We start from the raw sequence: 25,354 nt of genomic DNA on the forward strand, positions 1-25,354 counted from the left end.
GTCATATCAGGGCACATACAGGATTGCCTGGAGCCCTTAGTATGGGCAATGAACTAGCAGATAAATCTACACATGACATACATATTTTCTCCACAATAGAAGAAGCTATAAATTTTCATAAAAGGTTCCATGTCAATGCTAATACTTTACAAAAACGTTTTAAAATAACTAAAGAACAAGCCAGACATATAATAAAACAATGTCAAAATTGTGTGACATTTTTACCACAAGTTAATCTTGGAGTCAATCCTAGAGGACTGATACCTAACCATATTTGGCAGATGGACGTCACACACTTGCCAGAATTTGGAAAATTAAAATATTTACATGTTACAGTTGATACCTCTTCCGGATTTTTGATGGGCTCCCTTCATGCCGGAGAAAAAACTAAAGATGTTATAGCTCATTGCTTACAAAATTTTGCCACTGTGGGCGTTCCAAAACAGTTAAAAACGGACAATGGTCCTGGTTATACTTCCACCTCTTTTAAACAATTTTGCTCATCATTTGGCATTACTCACATAACAGGAATTCCATACAATCCACAAGGACAAGGCATAGTTGAAAGAGCTCATCAAACTATTAAAATGTACTTATTAAAACAAAAGGAGGGAATTGGAAAGGGGTATATATCCCCCAAAGATAAACTTAAAATAACTCTTTTTACTCTAAACTTTTTAAATTTGGATTCATCGGGACTTAATGCTGCGGAAAGACATTTGTACCCAAAAAATGTACATAAGCCTAAGGTACTTTGGAAAGATATTCTAACAGGACAATGGAAAGGCCCGGATCCAGTGATAGTCTGGAATCGGGGCGCTATCTGTGTTTTCCCACAGGATGAACAGCAACCGATTTGGATTCCAGAGAGATTAACTAAAACAATTTCTACAGAAAAAGAAGATGATTTGACTCAAATCCATAACAGCTGACATCCAGAGCTCCAGCTTGGCTATTCTTACATCTGCGACAGTGATTAACCAAGGTGTTTTTTTTTTCAATATCTATTTTATTATTGCATTTTTCCCACATCATAAAGTTCCATTTCAATTTTGAGCTCATACAAACCTAGGTTAATGTTTTTCTGATCAGTTTTATTTTTTGACTGTGTTTTATTTTTTTGACTGTGGAGTTTTTAAACATTGCAATGGAGATTTCACCTAGGTATAGTTACAAGGCCTTTATTTACTATTGTCTTATGTGTTGTATGTTGTGTGCACACTTCTATTTTGTGTTGTATGTCTGTATGTGTGTATGTCCATATTTCTTATATGAGGAGCGCTCATGAAAAAATGGATCTGAATTTTTTCTTTATTCACGTGATTTATATGGTTTAATTTAAATTAGGTAAACAGCTGTTAAGGATTGTTTTTAAAGGAGTTTAACAGATCTGTTTGTTTACTTTCACCTTTCCTTTACATTATATTTAATAATTCTGTTCAGGATAATATCTCTTTAGCATCATTGCCAGAATTTCCATCTCCATCCCAATTCCGGTGAAGACTGAGATAAAACCAAACTACAGCTTCTATGATAGCTATCACAGTAAACTGTATAAACTGATGCATCAATGAATATAACTCAACAAGTAATGCTCAATCAAGGACTTGATTTACTTTGGGAGGAAATGGACATATTGATAGACTCCTCCAATTTGAACTGCTTGCAGAACTTGCCTGGACTAGATATCAGTTGCATACATTGTGAAATATCATCTGGTGCACCGAATTGTGGTACTGCTGGCATATCTTTGCTGATGGTGTCACCAGTGATGCAATTTCCTTGCCAGCTCACCCCATGTTTATTGTGGTAATGCTGGCATATCTTTGCTGATGGTGTCACCAGTGACGCAATTTTTCCAAAGGAGCCATCAATTGGCTTGGTGTCGTGGCATTTCTGTATCCTCCTCCCTTCTACTAGTGATGGTCTAAAATTTGGGGGCCAACAGAGGTGAGGCAAAGAACCTCACCCCCCCACTGGCACCAAGGCTAAATTTGGGGGCCAACAGAGGTGAGGCAAGAACCTCGCCCCCCCACTGGTGCATAGGCCTATCCACAAGCATGGCTGAATGCTGGACCGGTAGTCAGTGACGGGTTGATCTGATTACAGTGGATTCAACCTAAGATAGGAAGCTGACGCCTAAATGTTAGTTCTCCCATGACGGGTAAGAACCATATGTTAAATTGGACAACCTACCAGGCACGGTCCCTAGCCACATTGCTTGTTGCTTAATTAAACAGAAGGGGGCAGATGCTAGGAGCCACAAGCAAATATACGATGTATGGCACCTTTGGTTGTAAAGTGAAGCCAGCTAGCCACTGAGATGATTATGTTAAGATTTACATTCATATGGAAATTGGACTCCCGCTGTTCACCTTGGCCTGCTACCGGATTCATGTTACGGGACTCATGGAGAGTTCCCATTGGTTGGGGAAGGATAATAGGAGGGAATTCCGGGGGAGGTCCGGGGAACCCCCGGTTCCGGTGGAGCCCCGCGTGGGAGGACCGGGTTTGGCTTGCCGGCGCCTACAGAGTCTTGGCGGCTTTTTCAAAATAAAGTTTTGTTCCTGCTTGAGTGGCTCGTGATTCTGTGCCCAGCCAAGACTGCGGCAGATGACGACAGTGACTGATGGTGATGATGATGGTAATGGTGACAATGATGATGGTGATGATGGTCAGGTGATGATGGTGATGATGGTGATGATGAGCTGATTTAAAAATGGGCAAATGACCTAAATAGACATTTCTCAAAAAAGATGTATAAATGGCAAACATATGAAAAAATGTTCAACATGACTACTCATCAGAGAAATGCCAATCAAAACCACATTGAGATACCATCTTACCCCACTTAGAATAGCTGTTATCAAAGGGACAAAAAAATAGCGATTGGTGGCCAGGATTCAGGGAAAGCTAGCATTGCTAACCATATAAATTAGCACAGCTATTGTGGAAAGCAGTGTGGAGGTTCCTCAAGAAGCCGGAAACAGAACTGCCACATATCTAGCACTCCCACGACTGGGTAGACATCCAAAGGAAACGAAATCAGTATGTCACGAGACATCAGTACTTCACAGTGTGTTACAGCACTACTCAATATAGCCAAGAGATTGAACAATCAACCCAGTGTCCACTGAAGGATGGACAGATGGAGAAAATGTGGTCCACACCTGTGTTAGAATATTACTCAGCCACGAAAGTGAATGGCAAAATATCAGTTGCAGCAACATGAACAGAAGCAAAGGATGTTATGCTAGGGGAATCAGTCAGGCATAGAAAGACAAATTCCACAAGTTCTCATTTACATGGGGAAAGTTGGATGGTGGTTCCCAGAGCCTGGGAAGGCGAGGGGGAGAGGGATGGAGAGAGCTCAGCTACCAGGTGCAGCATTGTGGGGTAGAGGGGGAGTAACTTCTAATGTGCTACAGCACAGTAGGATTATGACAAAAATCAATGGTATATTTCAAAGTGGCTGGTAGAGAGGACTGGAATGTTCCCAAGACAAAGAGCAACGACTGTTTGAGATGCTGGATGTGCCCAGTTATTCTGGTCTGATCGTTGTGCTTGTATATACATATCAAAGTGTCACACTGTACCTCCAAAATATGCATAATTACTACGTGTCAATAAAAGTTAAAAATACATTAAGAACATAAAAACAAACTGGATCACTAGTAACTCATTTAGAAAATTGTACATAGCTTTTATTGTTTTGATTCAAATTCTTTTTTTTTAAGTTTTCACAAAAATATCGATGATTTTGGACTGGTGACGTAATGTAAGGTTACAGATTTTGAAGAGGACTAATTTGAAAGCATTCATACTTTGAAATACGTTTGTACCTGTGCATAATGCTAGTGATACAGTGCATGTTCCGCTTTTCAGAAGAGGTATGAGCTTAAAGTCAATCAATAGCAACGATGGAGCACATCTCTAGATACGCAGTACACTGATTTCCCTTTTAAATGCCAAAACTCAGGCTAGTTAGATTAGTCATGTGTGAAACTCATGACATAAACATTCACACCAACAAGTGTGTTTAAGAGCTGAGAGAGCCAAGAAGGGTTGGTGGATCGTCTTAATGTCCGTTTCTTGGGATGTTGTAATTCACTGTGCAAGATGTTACCACTGGGGGAAACGGGCTGAAGGGCATTTGGGATTTTACCTTATTGATTCTCAGAGCTGCATGTAAATCTATGATCATCTCAAAATAAAAGATGGGGGAAAGCAAGGAAGAGAACAGTATAGAAAACTGCCACTCATTTAAAAAAATATATGCATATTTGATCCCCAGCATTGCAAAAAGAAGTGTATATATAGTGTGTCAATGTACACACGCAGAGAGACTCACAGGTACACTCCCGGGCCAGACGTACCTACTGTTTCTCTAAGGATAACTAAGACCCAGGGACACGGATCGAGTCTGAGAAGCAAGACCTGGGGGTAGAAGCCACACAGCATTCTTGCCAACTGAATTTCACGTTCCTGGCAGTCCTCATTCAAAGCACGATTTTCAAAGAGTGAGGACGAAAACAGACATTTCCAACAGAAAGCAGACCAAAACAAAACCCAGCACAGCGGAGCAGGGACCGAAAGGCCAGCGGACCATGTCAAGAGCCACAGTCCCGACAGACTGGTCCCGGGGAAGCCGGGAGGACAGAAGTGTAAGGAAGGGTCTTACGGCTGGAGACGCAGTAGGACAGTCTGCAGTTGATCTTCCTGAAGAGCTGCTTGTTGATGGGCCAGAGGACGAGCGTGCAGAGCTGCGTGGCATTGATGATGAGCCCCGAGGCAATGAACACGTAGCAGAAAACCAGGTGGCACAGGAACTGGGACTTCAGCAGTCCAATGAGGTCCATGACGTGAGATGTTCTTGTTCAAAAATAAATAAATAGCTGCGGTAGAATATGTCCAGATGAAAGGAAGACCCAGGACTCAGGAAAAGCCGCTGAAACACAAACAGATGCCAAACATTAGCCAAAGCGTGATGTGCTTTTGAAGTCAGAAAAGATGCTCTGAAAAGAAAAATTTATGCTCGAGATTAGACTCTGTGTGCCTTGGTCGATTTACTTTTATTTCGCAAATATTGCCACAGCGCTTAGTTCCTGCAGGTGCAGTCTGGATGCTTTTAGAACAACATCCCCTCTAACTCTCAGGAGCCCTCTGAAGTTGGGACCATTATTGTAGATGGGTCTCCACGCTCCCAGCTGAGTGGTGGCCAGGTGGGCACTGAGCCACGTTCCCACGTGCTGTCCCCGGTCCGGTCCGTGCGGCTCCCAGCGAAGGCCCCAGCTCTGGGCCTTCCCTCTGTCCCCCTCCCCCGACCTGTCCCTCTGTGTCTTGTTTGTTCTCCTCCTCCAGGTCTCAATGGCCCCTCCCTTCTGGCAGGAGGTGCCTGAACTCTGGCCCTGGGCTTTGTTTTGGGGACACAGTGGGGCTGGACTGGCCCCCCCAGTACCCCACCCTAGTGCACATCTGCGGTCACTCTGCTTGCTGGTCCAGGGGCTCGCCTTCCTCCTCTGGGCTGCCAGCTGCTCCAAGACCATCTTGAAGATCATCACCGTCTCCCAGCCCCGGAGACCATCATCAGCACGTGGACAGAACGCAATTATTTTCTAATATTTGCAGAATGATTTAACGAAGGTAGACAGAGGTTGAACTTTGTGGATGCCAGTAAACACTCCTAACTATGAAGACAAGAGGACTCCCCCACTGCACCCCCTTTCCCCACACACACCTTAAATGTTCTAAAATCAGACACGCAACACATACAGAGCAACCAGATTCCTGGTCCTGTGACCAGACTCCAGCTCCAAAACGAAAGCATGAAATGACCTCACAGTTTGACAAATGAAGCCTTTGAGGCAAGGCGCGAAGGCAGGGGTCTGGGAGGCTCTGATGCAGGCTGGCGGAAGCAGAGCAGGCTGGCTTCTCCTAGGAGCAGAATGTACCCCAGGAAGAACACAAGTTCCAGGACGAACTTTAATAGTTGACAGATCCTAGATTTGTCACAATCTTCATCAATAATGCCCCCAAATGAATGGTCTACGTAATAGCTGCACATCTATTATCTCCTTCAACACGCCCATGAATCCTACAAGGTAAGTATTATTAACCCATTTTTCAAAAAAAGAAACTGAGGCAACTCCTAAGTTGGGCAACTGACCACTGCTCTTGGGGCTTGGCTGTAACTCTGAGCTTTCCTGCACCTGTCCTGGCTGTTGTACTCCTTAGATCTGAGGAGGGGCTTCTCTTGGGCTCAGAACAGCCCAGAAGTTATCCCAAGAGCAAAAGACCAGTGTGGCCTGCATGGAGGTTCATGGGCCCAAAGGACGCTCAGAGTGGGAAAGCTGGCCTCTCTCCTGGGAACTCTAGGGTGGCTTGGGGACGACCTCAGCTGCGAGGATGGTCACAGGAGGCGCATGCCACTTGCCCAGGTGATCTGGAAGGGGTACTGCACCCTGTGCTACTCCTATGGCTTTCCGAGAGGGACATGCCACAGAACCTCTGGCCTGCTTTCTCTGCAATCGGCGTGGCAGAGCTGGTCAGAACGATCACGTTTCAGCCCTTCCTAGACAGCATTTCTGCAGACGTTTCCGGACTGTGAACTTGACGCGGGCAGCCTCTCTCTCAGGACCAGGCACAGAGCTTGTGCAGCCACATGCACAGGAAGGAGTGATTTTGGATACAGTTGGCAGCAGTCGCCGTTGGATGTTGAATATTCACGCAATTTATTCCTAGTACCTGGATTAGTCACTAATAGCTTCCAGACAGTCTTGCTAGAAGTGTGATTCTTCTCTGGGTTCCTGGGGTCTAGCAAACGTAGGTCACATACTTAACAAATCCTTTGCTGATTTAGCACCAAGAAAAGGAAACCAGCCAATATCAAATATGCAGGGGTCCCGGGCCGCCTTCTTCAGCTCCCGATCAGTGGCAGGGTGCGAGGAAAAGGAAGGATTTTCTCCTTGTAAAAGTTCAAGACCACCATATCCTCAGGTAAAACCCTCCCTGGTACTAACACACTGGGGCTCAGCACGACATTGGCAGTGTTCAAGGGGGGACCAGCGGCAGGCAAGCCTTCGGAGGAGTGGGCACACAGCCCTGGTTTCTTTGGGTTCTTAGGTTTTTGACCTCCACCTCTGACCTCTGAGTCCCAGTCTTAGACTGCTGTGGGGGCGGGGAGCAGATGGAAGCCCTGGGTTGCCTGGGTTTGAAGCTCTGCTCTATGTCCAGTCTGTAAAAAGGGATAATAGATTTTAATCCACCTCCTGAGAAGGGCATCAATTTTGGATTTTTGAGTGTGATGACGTTGGGCGTGGGTGGCCTTTCAGAGGTGGGGCCTGGTGGGAGGTGGTTAGGTTACAGGGGGCACTGCCCCTGGAGGGATTAATGCTGGTCTAAAGGGTGAGTGCTCATGAGAGCAGATTGTCATAACAAATGAGACAGTCCCTCCTGGCTCTCCGGTCCTACCTTGCCATGTGGTCTGTCACTCTCCCATGCTCCGACCCTCATACTATCCATCCACCAGGGGGCTTTCATCAAGGCCACGCAGAAGCAGGTGCTCTGCTCTCAAACCTCCAGAACTATATGCTAAACAAACATCTTTTCTTCATATATTATCCAGCTTCTGGCATTTTGTTATAGCAGTGAAAAAAAGGATTTATAAACTGATTCTCAAATTTATATGTAAAAACAAAATAAGAATAGTCAGGAATTTAACTGAAGAACAAAGTGAAAATGCTGTAAGTTATTAAATAATTTAACTCTTTAGTCTTAGTGCTGATAATTAAGAAAGAAACAAGGTTAAATTATTTAGAGAGGTAGATAAATAAGTGAAGCATGTCTTAAGTTTATTCCAAGTACAAGTTTGGGTTAATCATCTTCATGGTGCTAAATCATGTCTTTCTCTTACAAGGTGGCAATTAGCCAATTTACTGTCAGACTGAGAAAAGAGGGTATAAGCATCTGACCAGGGTGAAAGAGCCAGAGAGAAGACATTTTAAAATGGTTTGCCTCTCCTCTTTCAGCTTTGTTAAGCACCTAGAAGGTAATGGGGACAAACTGCCCAGCAAACCCACTTCAGTAGCATACTACATGAGCAAGGATGTGATTAGAATTTTATGCTAATACCAGAGCAGTAACTTACAGAATTTGTAAATCAACAAAAAACTATGAAGCTGTTTCCACATTTCTTATCATTAAGGGCAACAATGAAGAACTCATGTGCCCAAATACCAAAAACAACCTTATCTTTTGCTCGTTTTGGGCACTTACAAAAGCAACGGCAGTGGTCTGCACAGGGTCTGCACCGGGTCTGCACGGGGTCTGCACAGGGACTGCACAGGGTCTGCAGTGGTCTGCACAGGTCTGCACAGGGTCTGCAGCAGTCTGCACAGGGTCTGCACAGAGTCTGCACAGGGTCTGCAGCGGTCTGCAGTGGTCTGCACAGGTCTGCACAGGATCTGCAGCGGTCTGCACAGAGTCTGCACAGGGTTTGCAGTGGTCTGCACAGAGTCTGCACAGGGTCTGCAGCAGTCTGCACAGGGTCTGCACAGAGTCTGCACAGGGTCTGCCCAGAGTCTGCAGGGGTCTGCACAGAGTCTGCACAGGGTCTGCACAGGGTCTGCAGGGGTCTGCACAGGGAGAGCTCTGCAGTGCTTTTAATCCTTTCCAGAACACACCACAGGACCTTGAGAATGGCCCCTCTACATGTCAAGCAGGGAGCCCGTCCTGCTGGGCATCCTGGTCCAACAGTCCACACAGTGAACCTTGGCCACGGAGGCCAGCGCAGGCCACCTGGAGGGCAGACAGAGGGGACACAACTGAGGCTTACAGTACAGGTGTTCCCAGAGTGAAAGGCAGAGAAAGGATTCTCACAGGAAGGGGAATCCCAGAGCAGCTGTATTCGAGTGAGCTAATATGGCAAGCGGAAGGGACGGTCGAAACATGACGACTTTGTTCAGAGGCGTCACAGGGAACAGACGCAGTGCCAGAAAGCCCAGTTTGCACATGGCACCTGAACTTCCCAGCAGGAGAGTCCAACCCAAGAGCTTGACACAGATCTGAAAAATCATTGCATCAGTGTTTTAAACAGACAAAAGAAATTGTCACTAGGAATCACAATAGGGTCAAGAAGGATAACTTACTCCAAATTGTCCTTCTTTCCCAGGTTGCTGATAGATCAGTCGATTTTGAATTGAACTAATCATTGGATTAAGTTTCTAGTAGTCGCTGAGGACATGATGGAAAACCCTCAACTATGGGTCAGTTTTTTTAAGTTAGTTCATAGCTATTATGTGGAGGGTTTGAGAATATTTGGATTCAAACACTTCTCAAGGACATGATCCTGGGTTGTGAAATAATAATGTAAGATATCTAGGTACCATTCTCACTGCCTCTGTGGCTCTATCCATGGGTGTAAGTAGTGGCTACCTTTTGGTTGAAGGACTATGGCTTATTTACTTTTTCCTCTCTGTGTTTTATTATTCATTCCTATGGGCACAGAATGGGGCAGCCCTGCTTCCCAGCTCCCATGGAGGCCAGAGGACAGGCACCACGCACGTGGGATGCAGGTGGGGTACTACATGTCTCCAAGGAAAGAGCAGCCAGTTGCCTACTTGCAGAAAGAACCATGGGTGGACTTCTGTTCAAGAGCCCGGGAGGTGACTGTGCAGCCAGTCAGCAACAGAAGAAAGGGTTCTGGAAGGTGAAGGAGCTGCAGCCACTCGGAACCCAGCCCCGTGGGGTGGGTGGGATGAAGCACATGGAGCTCAGGCCGCGCTCCGAGCTGGGCCTTACAGCTCCAAGCTGCTTAGCTGACGCCCTTCGCTTCCCCATCATCACGAGGCGGCCGTGAGGGGTGAGCCAGACACACTGGAAACCCCCACACCTGCCGGAACGGGGCCCTGGGAGAGCAGGGCTCTCTCTGCAAGCAGGTAGGAAGGTAGAGAGGGCAGCTGATGTCTGGCTGTGCCATTTCTGGGGAAGCCACTGAGATGCAAACTGTTTTCCTCCTTAACGTACATCGAGGGGCTGGCCTTTCCTTAATGGGTCCTTCAGCAATTAAGACACCTGCCTTACGGGTCGTCACTCTGGCCTACACTTGCCAAAGCCTCATAAGCCTTTACCTTCTTCACTACTAATAATCTTAGGTGTGCTCCATTGCTATGGGTGCCTCTGGCAGCATTTCTAATTCTGCACACATACACACACACACACACACACACGCACGCACGCACACACACGCACACGCACGCACGCACACACACGCACGCACACACGCAGAGCCTGTGAGCCATGAGACTCCTAAGTGAGTCATGGTGGTAAAGCAGATGTACCGTATGCTGCCTGGCCCGTGTTGGTGGAAACACAGGCAAATTAAAGAAAGTGCAGAATCCACCCAGGAGAGGGTTTAAGCTGCATGGATTCTCCTCTAAACAGACACAAAGAGCTGTCAGCCCGAAGCATTAAATTAGGCAACAAACAAGAGAACCTCAGTTAAGATTTCCATATTCTGCCTTGTTCCATGTTGCATGGCTCGTAAATAAGCATGAGCTTCAGTCCTGCTCAGGATAGGCTAAGGCCAAAACCGGGATGACTCTGTCAACAGCTTGTTTTCAGGGTTTGTTTATTTATCACTCACATTATAGTACTCAATTAGGTCGGGACTGTAGAAGAAGCAAAAATTTCTTTCTTCCAAAGAAATCAATCTAAAAATTGCTAATACTCATGCCAATTTACCAACATCATTAAAATCTAAACAGTTCCTTATTGAGAATCTTTAGACCTCAAAAACCATAGTGGTTCATAAAACATACAAAAAGAGATCAAAGGGATGCAAATTCTTTTATACTACATTTTTTATTCCAAAGGAGGCTTATCTGTTTTAATGATAACTCTCCAGGACTCCTGGCCCCAGGTGAGAACGAACCCACTCCACCTTCCCACTACGCCATTCAATACTCACAAGCAGGACCTTCAACACATGCACACACCCGATCCCCTGATCCCCTGACAGCCTGCCTCAAGGACAAAATCAACGCCCAGGAGAGTCTCTCTTGGGCGGACGTTTCGCGACTGCTGCTGTGAGCACCACCAAGAAGCACCCCACGCTTCCAGCACGAGGAAACAAAGTGCATCACGGGAGACTCACCCAGCAGGAGGAGAAAGTGTCACCATCCTGGGTGGGTAAAAAGGACAAAGTTCCATTACAACATTAAGCGACAAAGCCACAAAGTCATAGAGGAGGATCATATTCTAAAACGGAGCATAGAAACAAACCGAAGCCAACCCAACACTAACAGCAGTGTCTTTGTGAACTCGCTCACACACTCACACCCAACAACACACACCACATGAACATACCCCTACACACCACACATGTCTACACCCAACACACACACACACACACACACACACACACAACTTAGCAAGTCTGCCCACCTGGAGCCTGGCCCAGTCCAGGCTTTAGATCGTCATCCTTAGGAAGAAACTGGCTGGGTTCATTCCAAGATCCTTTTTCCAAACCAAGCAAATCTATGCCCTCCCAAGGCAGGCTCTTGTTTTTTATCTTTTCAATGCATTTTTTCCTCCGTGGTTATTAAGGGATCCGGCTCCACCTTGCTTTTCCAACTCCCGCCTACGGAGAAGGTGCTGAGCGCCGGCTGGCCACTGACGACTGTAAGGAACAGAAACTGCAGGGGCTGCCAAGATAGCAGCAGCCGCCGGGGCAGGGACGGCTGGAGCGTCCAGCATCTGGACCCCTGCTCTTGGTCTGCTGGACTCGGTGCCTGAGGAGGGGGTGGCTGAGTCTCAGGAGAGATGTGTGTGGTGGCCTCTGGGCACAGAACATCGGATCATGGCTGTGTTCTAGGTGGAACGGACTTGGCCACTCCTCACCCCCAGAACAGCCAGGACCTGGGCAGCCCTGGGCGAGTCCCTTAGCCCTCAATCCTGACAAACAAGGCTGAGTTTAGTTTTTGGATTCCTTGCAGTTATGTTGGCCTAAGGCCCAAAACAAAACAGGAGAGAAAATATTCTAGACTCAAGTTCACTGTCATAGGGACCATCTCTCACTAAAACACTTCTCAATTAAAAACTCATCATAGTCTGAGAGTTCAGCAGAAGCCTATGTAAAATTAGCTTATTTTAAAATTTTATAGGACAGTGCTTTGTCCAAGATCCCTGTACAGTACATGACGTCCATTAAAACAAACTGAACTCTGAAGAAGCTATAAATCATACTCGAGCTTTTCATTATGTCCTCTAACAAATAGTCCTCAGTCTCTTTCCAAATCCTAGCTGTAGCATCATAAAAACTTAAGTCTACAGAAAACACATGCTTTCAAGATTCTATTTCATAGTTGGTTCTGAGCAGCTCATAACAGAAAAATAAATTCTAGAGAGCTTTCACAGTCAAGGGATCCAAGACTCAGAGAAAAACGCAGATGGATAACCTAGGTAATTTTCTATCACGAGAAAAAGAAAAAAAGACGGAAGGAAATAAAACCAGATATTCTTGTAGGCCTTCTGTAGCTTTCGCTTCTATGAGATAAAACATTCAGAGTTCAACACCACAGGATTCTGAATAGCAATCACTGAATAGCAGGATACAAGTCTGATGTGATTATCTCATTGTCACAGAAAGCCACCGTGGGTTTAGCTAGAGCAGGTCAAGTGCAGAGGTTGACAGTGGTTAGATGTGGGCGCCAAGTCCGCACCAAGACTAGGCTTTCAACGTGCCCCATCAGGCAAGAAGCCGAGACTGCTGGACGTCAGTCTCCAACATGAGTTCATGGTACCACTTCCAAAGGTTGGGGTAGTGAGTTTTCAGGCTCCTGCCCTCTGTCAGTCCTGTGGCACCCCTGTCGTGCCCTCCTCCCAAGTAGAAGGCCAACCATCTCCAGACCCTGATCCAGCTCTCCCCGGGACCAGCCGGGGCTGCAGGGCTCTCACCTCTACCAGCTGGTCACTTTCCCAACAACCAAGAACATGTGAGCTATTGTAAAAGATGCTCAGGGAAAAGTATATTTCTAAAGTGTATTCAGGCTGGGCGCGGTGGCTCAAGCCTGTAATCCCAGCTGCTCCAGAGGCCGAGGCAGGAGGATTGCGAGTTCAAAGCCAGCCTCAGCAAAGGGGAGACCCTAAGCAGCTCAGTGAGACCCTGCCTCTAAATAAAATACAAAATAGGGCTGGGGATGGGGCTCAGTGGTCGAGTGCCCCTGAGTTCAATCCCTGGTACCAAAAAGTAAAAAATAAACTGTATTCAGTTTCTAGAAGTTTCCAGACATTTTTTTTCTCAAACCCTAATGATAGCATGAAACGAGAAACTGAAATGAAATAAGGAAAATATAACTTCTAGGGCTGGGGATGTGGCTCAAGCAGTAGCGCGCTCGCCTGGCATGCGTGCGGCCCGGGTTCGATCCTCAGCACCACATACAAACAAAGATGTTGTGTCCGCCGAAAACTAAAAAATAAATATTAAAAAAAAAATAAAAAATATAACTTCTAAATGGGTAAACATTCATTCATTTCTATTTTAAATGAGAATATTCCAATTAATAAAGAAGACTTTTCAAATACCGAAGGAAAGCGGAATGTAGTGGGGTTGAATTGTTGCTGGGACTTCACGTGGCAGTGACCCTCCGTTTGGTCGTAAACCCAGGACCCTGAAAGCACCTCAGCCTGAGGCGCGTAAAGGTGGTTCCCTTGTGCAGCAGGGCAGCAATGGCCAGAACTCAGCTCTGGGCCACAAAAGCAGGCCGGAGGGAGATGGCATCACCAGCTGGCACTAAAACAAAAAGGAGACTTTATTCCGTCCACACACCATCACCTACTCTACTCTCCCCACCACCAAGGTGGCGTGGGCAGGCCTGGCAGCTGGCCGCAGGATCCTGCCTACATAGTGCGGACGGAAGCTCGTGGAGAGGCCTGCTGCCCGTGTACCCTTGGGCAGACAGCTAGGTTCTGGGAGTGCAGTGACTAAGCACCAGGAGGGCCCCAGGTCCTGCAGAAACACCTCCCCGGCCAGGCCCCCACCCTCACTGCCAGGCTGCTCCTGCCTGCGCCCCTCCTCTGTTCCTCCATGGCTCCCACACCACCCACAGGTTGAAAATCCACATCCAAAATGCTTCAGAGCCCAGAACGTTTTTAGTACCAATCAAATCATCTTCAGGTTTTGTGTGTGTGTGAGGCGTGCATGAGACATTGTGAATTTCCTATTTGGACTTGGGTCCCATCCCTGAGATATCTCATTGTGTACATGCAAATATTTCAAAATCCAAAAATATCTGAAATCCAAACCACGCTGGTCCCAACCACTTCCAACAAGGACGACCGACCATCTTTGGCCCCTACACCACCTTTATTAACTCATCCACTTGGGGCTCTAATGATGGGTTTGTTTTAACAAGATTTTTTTTTTCTTCTGACCTCCAGGCAACGCTGAGATGGCCCTGAGCTCAGTGACTCACAGGACCTCCCCTCCACAAGCCCACTCACAAGTTTCATTAAAATGCTGATGTCCTTATTTCCATCCTGAAGGCAAGCAGTTCAAAGCCATTGCTTTTGAGGTAGTAACTGAGCCTAGTGACGGTTCATTCCCCATACAGACGTCACAGAAGAAATGAGTTGTAGATACAATATGGGTCATGTATCTACTACGTGGAAGAGAAATAAAAAACTGGTACTGAAGGACCCAGACCATCATAACTTCAGTGCTTGCTGTGAACACCTGTATTTCCCTGGTCTCAAGAAGCCCTGGGATAAGGCCACGGGACACATGAAGAAGTAGAGGAAGGTCTCTGCCTCCCCACAGGGAGCAAGAAGACTTCAGGGCAGGGGTGAGGCCGGCCAGAGCTCCCAGTGCAGACAGACCATCCAATTAAGGCACCCCCCACATTTTTAAAAATAAAATCTGGTCTTCAGTATTTAAAAATAAAACAAAATATTTAAAAGCCTATAAAACTGAGACAACACAATTCAAAACTTTGCTGGAAATTTCCTTAAACTTCTATTATCATCTAGTATTTTCAGTTATTTTAATCCCCACTGGGGAACAGGCTCAACCATCATCTCTTCAGTTCTCTGCAACTTACCCAGGCTTCACATGGCCGACAACTTCACATTCTGCCAGGACACGCTGGGGATGATAATCCATCCGGAGCCACTAGAGACAGCCACACCCATGGGAACGCTGATAAGGTTGCACAATCTCTCTTTCAGGAAGCCTAGCCTGCCTAGCCCACCTAGCCTACCAGGGCCAACGGCTGCATCAGGACTAATCAGTACCATTTCTCACAAGATAAAACACTAGGGCTGGAAAGACCAGAGATCACTACATAAACAGGTCCAACCTCCAGTCCTGGAAGGCTTCCAGCAGTACAGATAGTGAGATGCATAGCAACCAAAGCTTCCAGCGGGGGTAACAACTAGAGGGGCGTGAGACAATCTACAAACAGCTGACTTTGTGCAAATGCACACTAGGAAGCATTATGCTGATCAGGAGCTTACTTTGCACTGGCAAGTGCCACCTGGGCTTCAACCCCCCTGGGGAACCTAGAATCTGACTCTACAGTGGTGGAATCAGGCAGTGCAGAAGTCCAGAACTGAGAGTCAGGGCATCTGAGTTGACTCTTGACCATCTATGTATCCTTATGGGCTTGGACACAGCCTCTGGAAATCTCGGCTTCCTCCTCTGCCACCAGAAATACTGACAGAGGCACTGATCCCACATAGTGGTGGGAGGTTTCAGTGTGGCCGGGAATGTGCAGGGGCTCTGCAGGGCAGATGATAGGGCCTCCATTATCAGTTCCAATTCTATGGCTCAGAAAAGGGGAAGATGCCATTTGTCCAAGCCCTCCACCCCAGGGCTGCTGGTTCTTGGGAACACACATGCATTCCTACCTGGAGTGTCAGGTCGGCAGGAGCAGAGCTTGGAGGAAGCACTGGGCCAGCCGTCACAATCTGGACAGCTCATTCAAGTGGGGTCAGCTGGGAAGAACTAGACTTTTGAAGTAAATGAGCAAGTGGCTTTTCTTTTCCTCCCTCATCTCAGATGCTAGCAACTGGGCTCTCTTCCTTCTCCCTGGTTGTGAAGTGCCCGTGACCCTTAAATCCTGGAGATCCTGGCACTGCCAATCTTTATCTTCTGGTAAGGAGTGGGGGTGATAGGAGATCAATACGGCGAGGTCAGGAATCTTTTTTCTTTGATTTCCATACAGGGATGCCAAGCGAACCTAGGCAATTTCCCTGGCCTGATTCGAACATAATGGGCCTGAATAGAGATTTATTAGAAAACAAATGTACCTAAATGCTTTTCGGACATGAATCATTTATTGAAGACAGAATTGCTGGCTGTGAGTGCCCAAAATAAGTTGACTTACAGTATCCTTGTTTCTAGACAGCTCTGCAATATAGCCACAAGAATATTGACGCACTCAGATGTGAACAATGTTTTTGGGGTCATTGTGGACTGGCTATTCCTCAAAAACTTTCATTAATGAGAGCAGCGATGAGACACAAGCAAGGCCTTCTTTCTCACTTTAGTTTCTTAATTCGGTCATAAAGCTCAGGAGCCAAAGAGGCTCGGTAAGCCAGCAATGTTTCTCCAATTTCTAAGTGGAATCCAGGATGGGTTCTTTAATTCATGCATACATTTGTCCATTGATGTTTACCCATTCATCGGGTTGCCTGTCCTTGGGCTACCCATTCATTCATTGAGTTAAAAATTCATTGACTCACATTTAAGGTATAGCTCTATTCATGGTGCTCCGTTAGAGCCTGGAGGATCCTCAGAGAGCGGGGCTCTAGGTTTTAAGCCAGTAAGTACAAAGCCCAATAAACTAAAGCACCTATACTACATCTAGCCCTGGATGAACCCTCACTCCTGCCACTTGCCACAGTATGGACAGGTGCCCAACATGGGTTGATTCAGCCACAACTCGTAAATGATCTACTGTGACTTAATCTCCATGCTGATAACTCTGGAGTCTCAAAAAGAGTGTACACATGACAGCACAAACTGACACAGTCCTTGCTGAGAAGACGGTCTCTTACAGTAAACGCAGGGCAGATGACCCATCCGCTCAGTATCCTTGCAAAAGCCACCAGAAAACCCACACTTTCTCTCTAAACCGTCCTCTCGCGCAAGCAGCATGGAGAGTTCCTCCATCCAACACGGCAGCTGCGCAAGGCAATACATCAAAGCGACACGGAAATAACCCAAATGAAAGCAGATCACCTACTGAAGCCCGGCAGCAGGGCAGGGCAGAGGTTGGTTGAGGAACACAGAGCTGACTTTTTGTTGTTGTTGTTTTTTGAACAAAGAATCTTCTATTAAAATACAAATCTGGTAAAAGCAAAGGAAATCTTGCTCACTGGGTAAGTCACTTACCCCAAGTCACAAATTTCTTGAACAGTAACTTCCCCCATTTTAACATTAATTCACATTCACTACAAAAAATCTGCGAAGTTCTAAAATGTAGAATTTTAGAAATTTTACCACCTAGAACATTGACAACATTTTGGTTTGTTTTCTAGACTTTGGTGACTGTGTATAGGTTTTTAAAATTTTCCTTTGCTAGATAAAACCATGACAGAGGCTTTTTTATTTTTAAATATAGCTGTGATCTTATGTTCAATCAATTTTAAATGCCCTTTTTTAACCTTTAGCGCAAGATCATATTCAATTTCTGTGTCACAATGTAAATATCCTTGTAGTAGAAATACTAGACATATCATAATTATCGCCCATTGTTTCATTATTGTATATTTGGGCTTCTTTCTTTTTGTCTTTTCAAGAAAAAATAATGCAGTGATTAACAAATGTGGACATTAAGCTTCTTTCCTGGAATCTTGAGTTATTTCTTTAGAATAAATTCTCAGAAGCAAAATTTCTGGGTCCCAGGGACAAACATTTAAAGATATCTGGTGAATGTTGCTTAATTGCTTTCTAAAATGTTTTCAACTATTTACATTCTTATCAGCAATATACACAAATACCCATTTTATCACATTCATCAGTAACAAGAATTCTCATTTTAAAACAAATAAAATTTGTTCATAAGTGCATGCCCACCATCCCAGCTGACTTGGGAGGCTGAGGCAGGAGGATTGCAAGTTTGAGGCCAGCCTGGGCAACTTAGCAAGATCCTGTCTCAAAACAAAACAAAAGGATCCAGAGTGTAGCCCAGTGGTAGAGTGCTTGCCTAGCATACATACTGCAAAACTAAACAGAGACAAAACTAAACTCTCTCCATGCCTTAGAAATTGTGTCTCATTATGTTAAATTGCATTATTTGGATGGCTAAAAAGCTGTTCAGTTTTAAAATTTATTAAACTACTGCTTTTTCAACCTGAATTCTCCATATTATCTCCATATTATTTATCTCTTGCATATTGATTTGTATGCGCTCTTTATATATTAGCTAGCATAACATCTTATCTCATTTAAAAATGACCATTTTTTTCAGTTGTTTGCTTTTACTTTTGGGTTACGAGAGGTTTAAATTGTTATGAAAGAAGTCCTGTGATTTCTTTCACTATGTTTAAGCTTAGAAAAGTTTTCTTTCTACTCTACTTTCTTGTTCTGCAGAAAACTGGCAAATGTTCAGTTATTTCAACTGCATTTATTTTTAAATATAGCTGTGATCTTATGTTCAATCAATTTTAAATGCCCTTTTTTAACCTTTAGTGCAAGATCATATTCAATTTCTGTGTCACAATGTAAATATCCTTGTAGTAGAAATACTAGGGATATCATAATTATCGCCCATTGTTTCATTATTGTATGGTTGGGCTTCTTTCTTTTTGTCTTTTCAAGAATAAATAATGCAGTGATTAACAAATGTGGACATTAAGTTTCTTTCCTGGAATCTTGAGTTATTTCTTTAGAATAAATTCTCAGAATTTATTTACAGTTAATTTTATTTTCAGCACTTTGACTATCTGCCATTTATTTGGGGGTACAAGGCTCTGTGAGGATCTGAATCAACTGATTTCCTAATACTTACCAGCTGTACCCAAGACGGTTATTGAAAGAGCCCTGTCTGCCGTGTTAATCGACACTGCGGGTTCATACACTGAATACCAGCGAGCAGAGATGAAATAACTGTGGGGATCAATACTCTACTCATTTTAGAGACAGAAAACCAGCGGTGAGAGTGTCAAGTGCCCAGGCCTGTCACTGATGGTCAGGGACAGGGGAGGGCCCTGCTCAGCGCTGGCTCTCTGCTCTGGGAGATCTTTGATCCCTGGGCCCCATTCTCTTGGCCTTTCTACCTCTTCTCTCTCCTGGGGTCCAAAATGTCCCCCAGCATTAGAGCTCAGCCTTTCCAGGCTCCAGTTTAAGGCCCCAGGATCAAGGGGAAGCCGTGCCCTAGTCCTCAGCAGCTCACTCATGCCCAGTGGGAATGAGATACCCGGGGCGGCTGCCAGGCCACTCCTGGGGCTCCGTCTCCCCGCTCAGAACAGGAAAAGTGCTCTTGACCGTCCAAGGCCTGTCCCTCTGCTAGAGGATGGCTTCCCCGGGGGAAGCAAGAAGCCGGGTGGAGCTGTTCAGATGTCTTTGTTTTGTCACCTGTTAGAGCCCAGGCAGTGGATGCCACAGGCAAGGCGTATGGCTGCCCTCCTACATGGTGGGTCCTGTGCCCCAGGACAGGATGCAGGCAGGAATAGGGTCCTGCAAATCCTCAGCGGTCCTGGACGCTTCTCTTGGATGGACCCCTGGCCTGGGACATCAGGAAACATCCTGGAGGTGGAGACAGTGACTGGTCCTGCAGGAGGAACCAGAGACCCTCTTCCAATCCAGGCCTTTGTGTGATTATCGATTTCACGTAAATTCCCACCTTGGGGAATTCTCTAAGTGGATTCGGTGTGTATTTTTTTTTTTAATTATTGTTTTCTCTTAGTTATACACGAGATTCCGTGCATCTTGACTAAACCAGATGGCTATTCTGCTTCAACTTTTACATATGTGTTCCTTTGGTGTCACATGTGTGTAACTAAGTTAATAATTATAAATAATCATAATAAATAACTAGAAAGCAATAATTAAAAATTTCAAAGGAAGCCTCAGTAATTTTGCTTTTTTTCTAAAAAAATGCTCATCCAAGAACATAATGAAGTTGAAACAGAAAGATGGGGAAAATGAGGAAGCTTATTCGTGACAGAAAAGATGTTTACTATATACAGTCAACAAAAACCTGTATGGCACGAGCCAACTTTATAAGAAAAAGTGCCCTGGATGGTAAGTCGTCTAACTTTATTTTTTCTTCCCCAAATGCAAAAAGTATTTTTAATATGTAAAACATAGTTGGTTTTACCACACTGATGTCTAGTCATGTTTGCTTCTTTAAAAAAAATTACAGATCCTGACGCTACCCCACAATCTAAGGTTGAAATGAGAGTTTACTGTGTGCGTAAGTTTTCACAAACAAGACCTCATTGATAATGTTGGGATCCTTATGCAATTTCCTTTCTACCCTCAACACTATTTTAAGGTTTCTTCTTGAACATGTTCTACAACTAGTCAGTTTTAATGGTGATGGAGTACTTCTTTTGTGTGACTCCAACCAAATTATTCTGTTCCCATATCGACAGGCATTTAGTTTATTTCCATCTTTTCTCACTGCTGCGGAGAGTGCAGCGATCAACACTGGGGTTGACATGCACGCCTCCAACTTACTGTCTGTTAACAAACTGCTTTTCCAAATGGATGGTCAATTAACACGCCTGTAGGCTCCCATGGGAGAGACATCTTGGGGACATCCATTTTCTTCTTTCGGCTTCTCAGTACTTTCAATTATTTCACAAAGATTGTTTACCACAGGGCTAATATATTTAAGCTAAAAAAAAGAGTCCAATAGTAAATACTGTCTTAGTTATTACTGTTATTGTTGCAATTATTAATTGTAATAACTTAAAAGATTTTTGATTTTTAAATTCTATATAGGTTTTATTTTAGGAAACTTTCATAGGGTTATTAATAAAAGGTTTCCAAGGGGGGAAAAGGAGCTCAAACTTTCACACTGCATTTTCTGATTACAAAGGTATATTAACATACACCATTTGATATTAAATAAGCACTGATTTATTAGGGTACCTGTTTTATGACTCAGGAAAGTTCTCTGGCTCGTTTTGTTTGGCCACTCTCCTGTTCTGACCCTACCTTCCCCGAGGCTCACTCTTCCCTTCTGCCTTTCCTGTTGGCCCATCTTACTAGACTACTGGAGGCATAAAATAAGACAACTGACTGAAAACACTCAAAAAAGTAAAAAAAAAAAAAATGTTGTATACGTTTACACAACACACACACGATTCATTCAGCTAACATATATGTGGCACCTACTAAGTGCGATCAAACTTGTTTACATCTACCGCTCAAGAAATAACCAACCACGTTAGAGCCCAGAGCAAAAAACGTGGATTCCTACAAGACCTCTCTCTAGGACCACTCCATTCAGTTCTTCTCCTGCAAGAAGCATGACTTAGCAAATCCGCAGGTCTGCTCGGGCCACTTAGGACTTACTCGGGTAATCCTCAGATCTCCGCTCTCCTCTAAGAGCAGTTACTGATCTTAGAGATCAGCAAACACGAACCAAAGGAGAGAACAAAATGGGGATTCAACCCTGGAAGCAAGTGTGTTTGGCTGCAATCGTGCTCTTCACAGGACCTGTTTCTAAGAAAGCAGATGCTGGCAGAGTGGGGAGCTCTGGAAACACGGGCCTGGGCTCAAAGATGCCGAGCGAGTCCTGACCTTGTTAAGAAAAAGCCTCCCGCTGCAGGATGCACCCAGCAAACCTCACTTGCTATCATGAAGGTGATGGTGCAGAGCAGACAGCGAACACCACGCAGCTCTACTGACCCAAAGACGCCAGGTGTGGAGAGGCTGGACCCCCGTTACCCACCTGGCCAGCACCATGGGACCACAGGTTGGACCACTGACCTTCTAAAGGACATCCCATGCTTTTCCTGGGGTATCTCAGATATAAAGTTTTCCTTTGTTGATGCCACAATTATATTCTGATATGAGTCTGAATAATAAGGGTCTGGGGTTTGAGAGTCTGAGACCTCTGTCCTATATCATTGCTTCTTTAGCCTCAGAGGTTTCGGGAAGTACATGAGAATTACCGGGCTTTGGTTCCTCGATGACTGAGGTACCGTATGACACCCAAACTCTACTCGGAGGTATCTAGACAAGAGAAACGAAACACACGTGTACACAAAAACTTGTGCACCTTTCACATCAGCATGACTCATAGTCAGAACAGCTGGAAATGGCCCAAATGTTCATCAGCTGATGTGCAGTATATCCATACAATGGAATATTACTCAGCCACAAACAGAAATGGATTACTGATGCATACTTCAGCACAAATGAGCCTCAAAAACATGTTAAGAGAAAGAAACCTCATAAAAGGCCAGAAATTGCATAACTCGATGTATATGAAGTGTTCAGAACAGCAAATCCACATAGACAGAAAGTAGACAGGTGGTGGCCCAGGGCTAGAGGAGGTGAGGGATGCAGAGTGGCTGCTGAGAGGTGCGGGGCTTCTATTTGAGGTCAGGAAAGTGTTTAAATGTGGACATTGGTGGTGCCTACACAACAGTGAGAATACTGAACACCAGTGAATTGCACACTTTAAATGAGCAGATTGCAGGGGGTGTGCATTATATTGCAATATAGCTGGATTTTTTTTTAAAAAAAGAAAGAACAGAACACAGGTCTTGGGTACTTGTAGAAGACAAGATGTAAGACAGTCAACTTCAGTCCACATAGTAAAGTGGCCAGATATGTCGCAGCAGCATCATGTTTAGACAAAGGAAATGAGTAAGCCCTCAGGAAATATCAGCCTGTAAGGAAAACACACTTCACCATCAGCAGGGCACAAAGCAGGCTAGCCCCCTGAGGCCAGGCATGGAGTGGCTAGCCCCCTGAGGTCTGCTGGTGGACCTCAGTGCCACCGAGCCCTTCAGGAAAGCTGAAGCCCATCCTAAACTGACCTGATCTGTCAGCAAGACCCTAAACAAAAGCCGGACGGCCTCAACTTTGATCCCAACACAGGCGATGAGCAAAGCTCACAAGGACATTAAGAGCAACTGTCACCCTCAGCTCCCCGAGTCTCTAGGGGCAAGGGAAATCCACCAGAGGCACAGGCACCAACAGCCGCTTCTGTCGCCACCAGGGGTTTCTAGGCTGTGCGCAGAGGTTCAGAGAAGATCATCAGTGGGTTGAAGTCGTTTTTTTTTGTTTTTCTCCATGCAAGGCTGCTTAGAAACAAGCTCTGCTGTGGCTCACCCCCATAGGAGGGCTCAGCCAAGCCTCCTGGCTCTAGCAGACTCACTGGGATTAAATCTGGACAAAATTCCTGGACTCAAACTCTATGGGAGGAATGACAGGGGCTGAAGGAGCTCGCTCTGGTAGCCAGAGCAGAGCAGAGCAGACCTGTCCTCCCCGGGTCAGCTCCATGGGGCAGGCGTGGTGTCGGGCTCACTCTGTCCCTGGCATCCCACAGAACAGACACGGAGGAAGACACTCGTGAATGAGATTGGTGAGTTGCCAAAAGCTTCATTTAGTTAATGAAATCAGTGGGGAGATAAATAATTAAGAGAAAAGAAATGAATTCCTAAGGAGGCGATGCTGACATTCTAACATACGCTGCATAGGAGATGATTTACCCTCAAGTTGGGGGTCAAGAGTGCAGTCCCTTGCCAGGCTCAGTGGTGCACACCCGTAACAGCCACTTGGGGGGCCGAGGCAGGAGGATCGCCAAGCTCCAGGCCAGTCTCAACAACTTAATGAGGCCCTAAGCAACTTAGTGAGACCCTGTCTCAAAAATAGACCACACTCATCCAACTGTACCCTTCAAATGGGTGGATTTTATGGTAAGTAAATTCTATATCAATAGAACCACTAAACATTAAATGAACAAATGGAAGAAGGGGATCACTGAATAGAAGTCAAATTAATTTCTTTTTTTTTAAATTTTTTTTTAGAGAGAGTGAGAGAGGAGAGAGAGAGAGAGAGAGAGAGAGAGAGAGAGAGAGAGAGAGAGAGAGAGAGAGAGAGAATTTTTAATATTTATTTTTTAGTTCTCGGCGGACACAACATCTTTGTTGGTATGTGGTGCTGAGGATCGAACCCGGGCCGCACGCATGCCAGGCGAGCGCGCTACCGCTTGAGCCACATCCCCAGCCCCTCAAATTAATTTCTTTATGAAAATGTAGAAGGAATGTGAATAAGAGAATAGGAAAGAGGGTGGAGGACAGAAATGGGAAAGAGAGCCTGCGCCCATCTTGTACCTGACTCACCTGACCTCCCAACCCAGTTTCACCATCTCACACACAGTGAAGTCTGTCAAATCTCTACATAAAAATGACACCCTGGCTCTGGCATTTTCTCAAATGACTCACCCAATAATGGCCTCAGAGGCCAAGGGTAACTCAGCATGATTCTAGTGTCTGCTTCCTGCCTCCAGAGATATTCAGGAGGAACCAGGTCCTGCCTACCACAATAAAAGTTGCAGCATTTACACTTCCCAGGGTTGAAAACAAGGAACTCTACTTGTCTCCTGTCTTTCCATCTCCCCAGGGGACCTCAAAGATTGAGGACCTGTGGGCTCATTCTGTTCCTGAGAAAGTGGTTTGTCTTGGTGGGAACAATGGGGATCATTCAAAATGGCAGCAGTTTCACCTTCACCCTGTTCTATCCTTTTCATAAACAAATTTCCTGCCAACAAGGTTAGCAGATTCACCCAATATTGAGAGTATTCAAGTACCATTTTGAGAACTCTGCTTTTTTTGTACTTTTTTTCCCTCAAAAATGTTACCTTCTCTGAACATAAACTTGATGCTCTTGGAAAATTTGAAAGGTACATTTTAATTCATGACTTGAACCACAGAGACAGCCGAAATACAGAGGGGGGGATGATAATTACATCAACACACACACACCCACCCACAAAAATGATTAAGTTCTCATCCTCTTTGGGACAAGAATTCTCTTACTTGGAGTAACTTCAGGCTTGGACTTTGGCACCTCTTTTTATGAATCTTCCTTCCTTAGAAACAGAGAAGTATCATCCACATAGAGCCATGCTTCAGGCTGGGTTTTGATAAGACTTGGCGGAAAGTTTAATCACGTGCTAGATGTGAAGGACTTGGCAACTGTTTCATCACAGATGTTTAAAGTTACTTTTTAATGGACAAGTTAAAAAGTATGTATGTTTATGGTATACAACATGACGTTCTGATGCACGTTTACATGGGCAAACGATTTGATCAAGATAGTTAAGATCCAACCTGCTTATCATTTGTGGTGAGAACGTTCAAAACCTGCTCTTTCAGCCCCATTCCA

At 45.1% G+C, this 25,354-nt stretch overlaps 2 protein-coding genes across 3 annotated transcripts in view; both read right to left on the reverse strand.

The window, feature by feature from the left end:
* Positions 1-25,354, reverse strand: part of AGPAT4 (1-acylglycerol-3-phosphate O-acyltransferase 4) — a 110,594-nt gene that overhangs the window by 69,169 nt on the left and 16,071 nt on the right. The window contains exons 1-2 of one of the 2 annotated variants that reach the window (XM_081293736.1): positions 11,443-11,615; positions 4,682-4,948 (exon numbers count right to left, since the gene is read on the reverse strand). In XM_081293736.1, the coding sequence (XP_081149862.1) occupies positions 4,682-4,859 (178 nt within the window). In that variant the 5' untranslated portion in view covers positions 4,860-4,948; positions 11,443-11,615. Of the gene's footprint in view, positions 1-4,681; positions 4,949-11,442; positions 11,616-25,354 lie in introns of those variants that run through there. The other variant, XM_081293735.1, reaches the window with a different exon arrangement.
* Positions 1-25,354, reverse strand: part of PRKN (parkin RBR E3 ubiquitin protein ligase) — a 1,414,869-nt gene that overhangs the window by 24,253 nt on the left and 1,365,262 nt on the right. The window lies entirely within an intron of this gene.

The sequence above is a fragment of the Spermophilus citellus genome (assembly GCF_964194105.1).
Source record: "Spermophilus citellus genome assembly, chromosome: 5".
Taxonomy (NCBI): domain Eukaryota; kingdom Metazoa; phylum Chordata; class Mammalia; order Rodentia; family Sciuridae; genus Spermophilus; species Spermophilus citellus.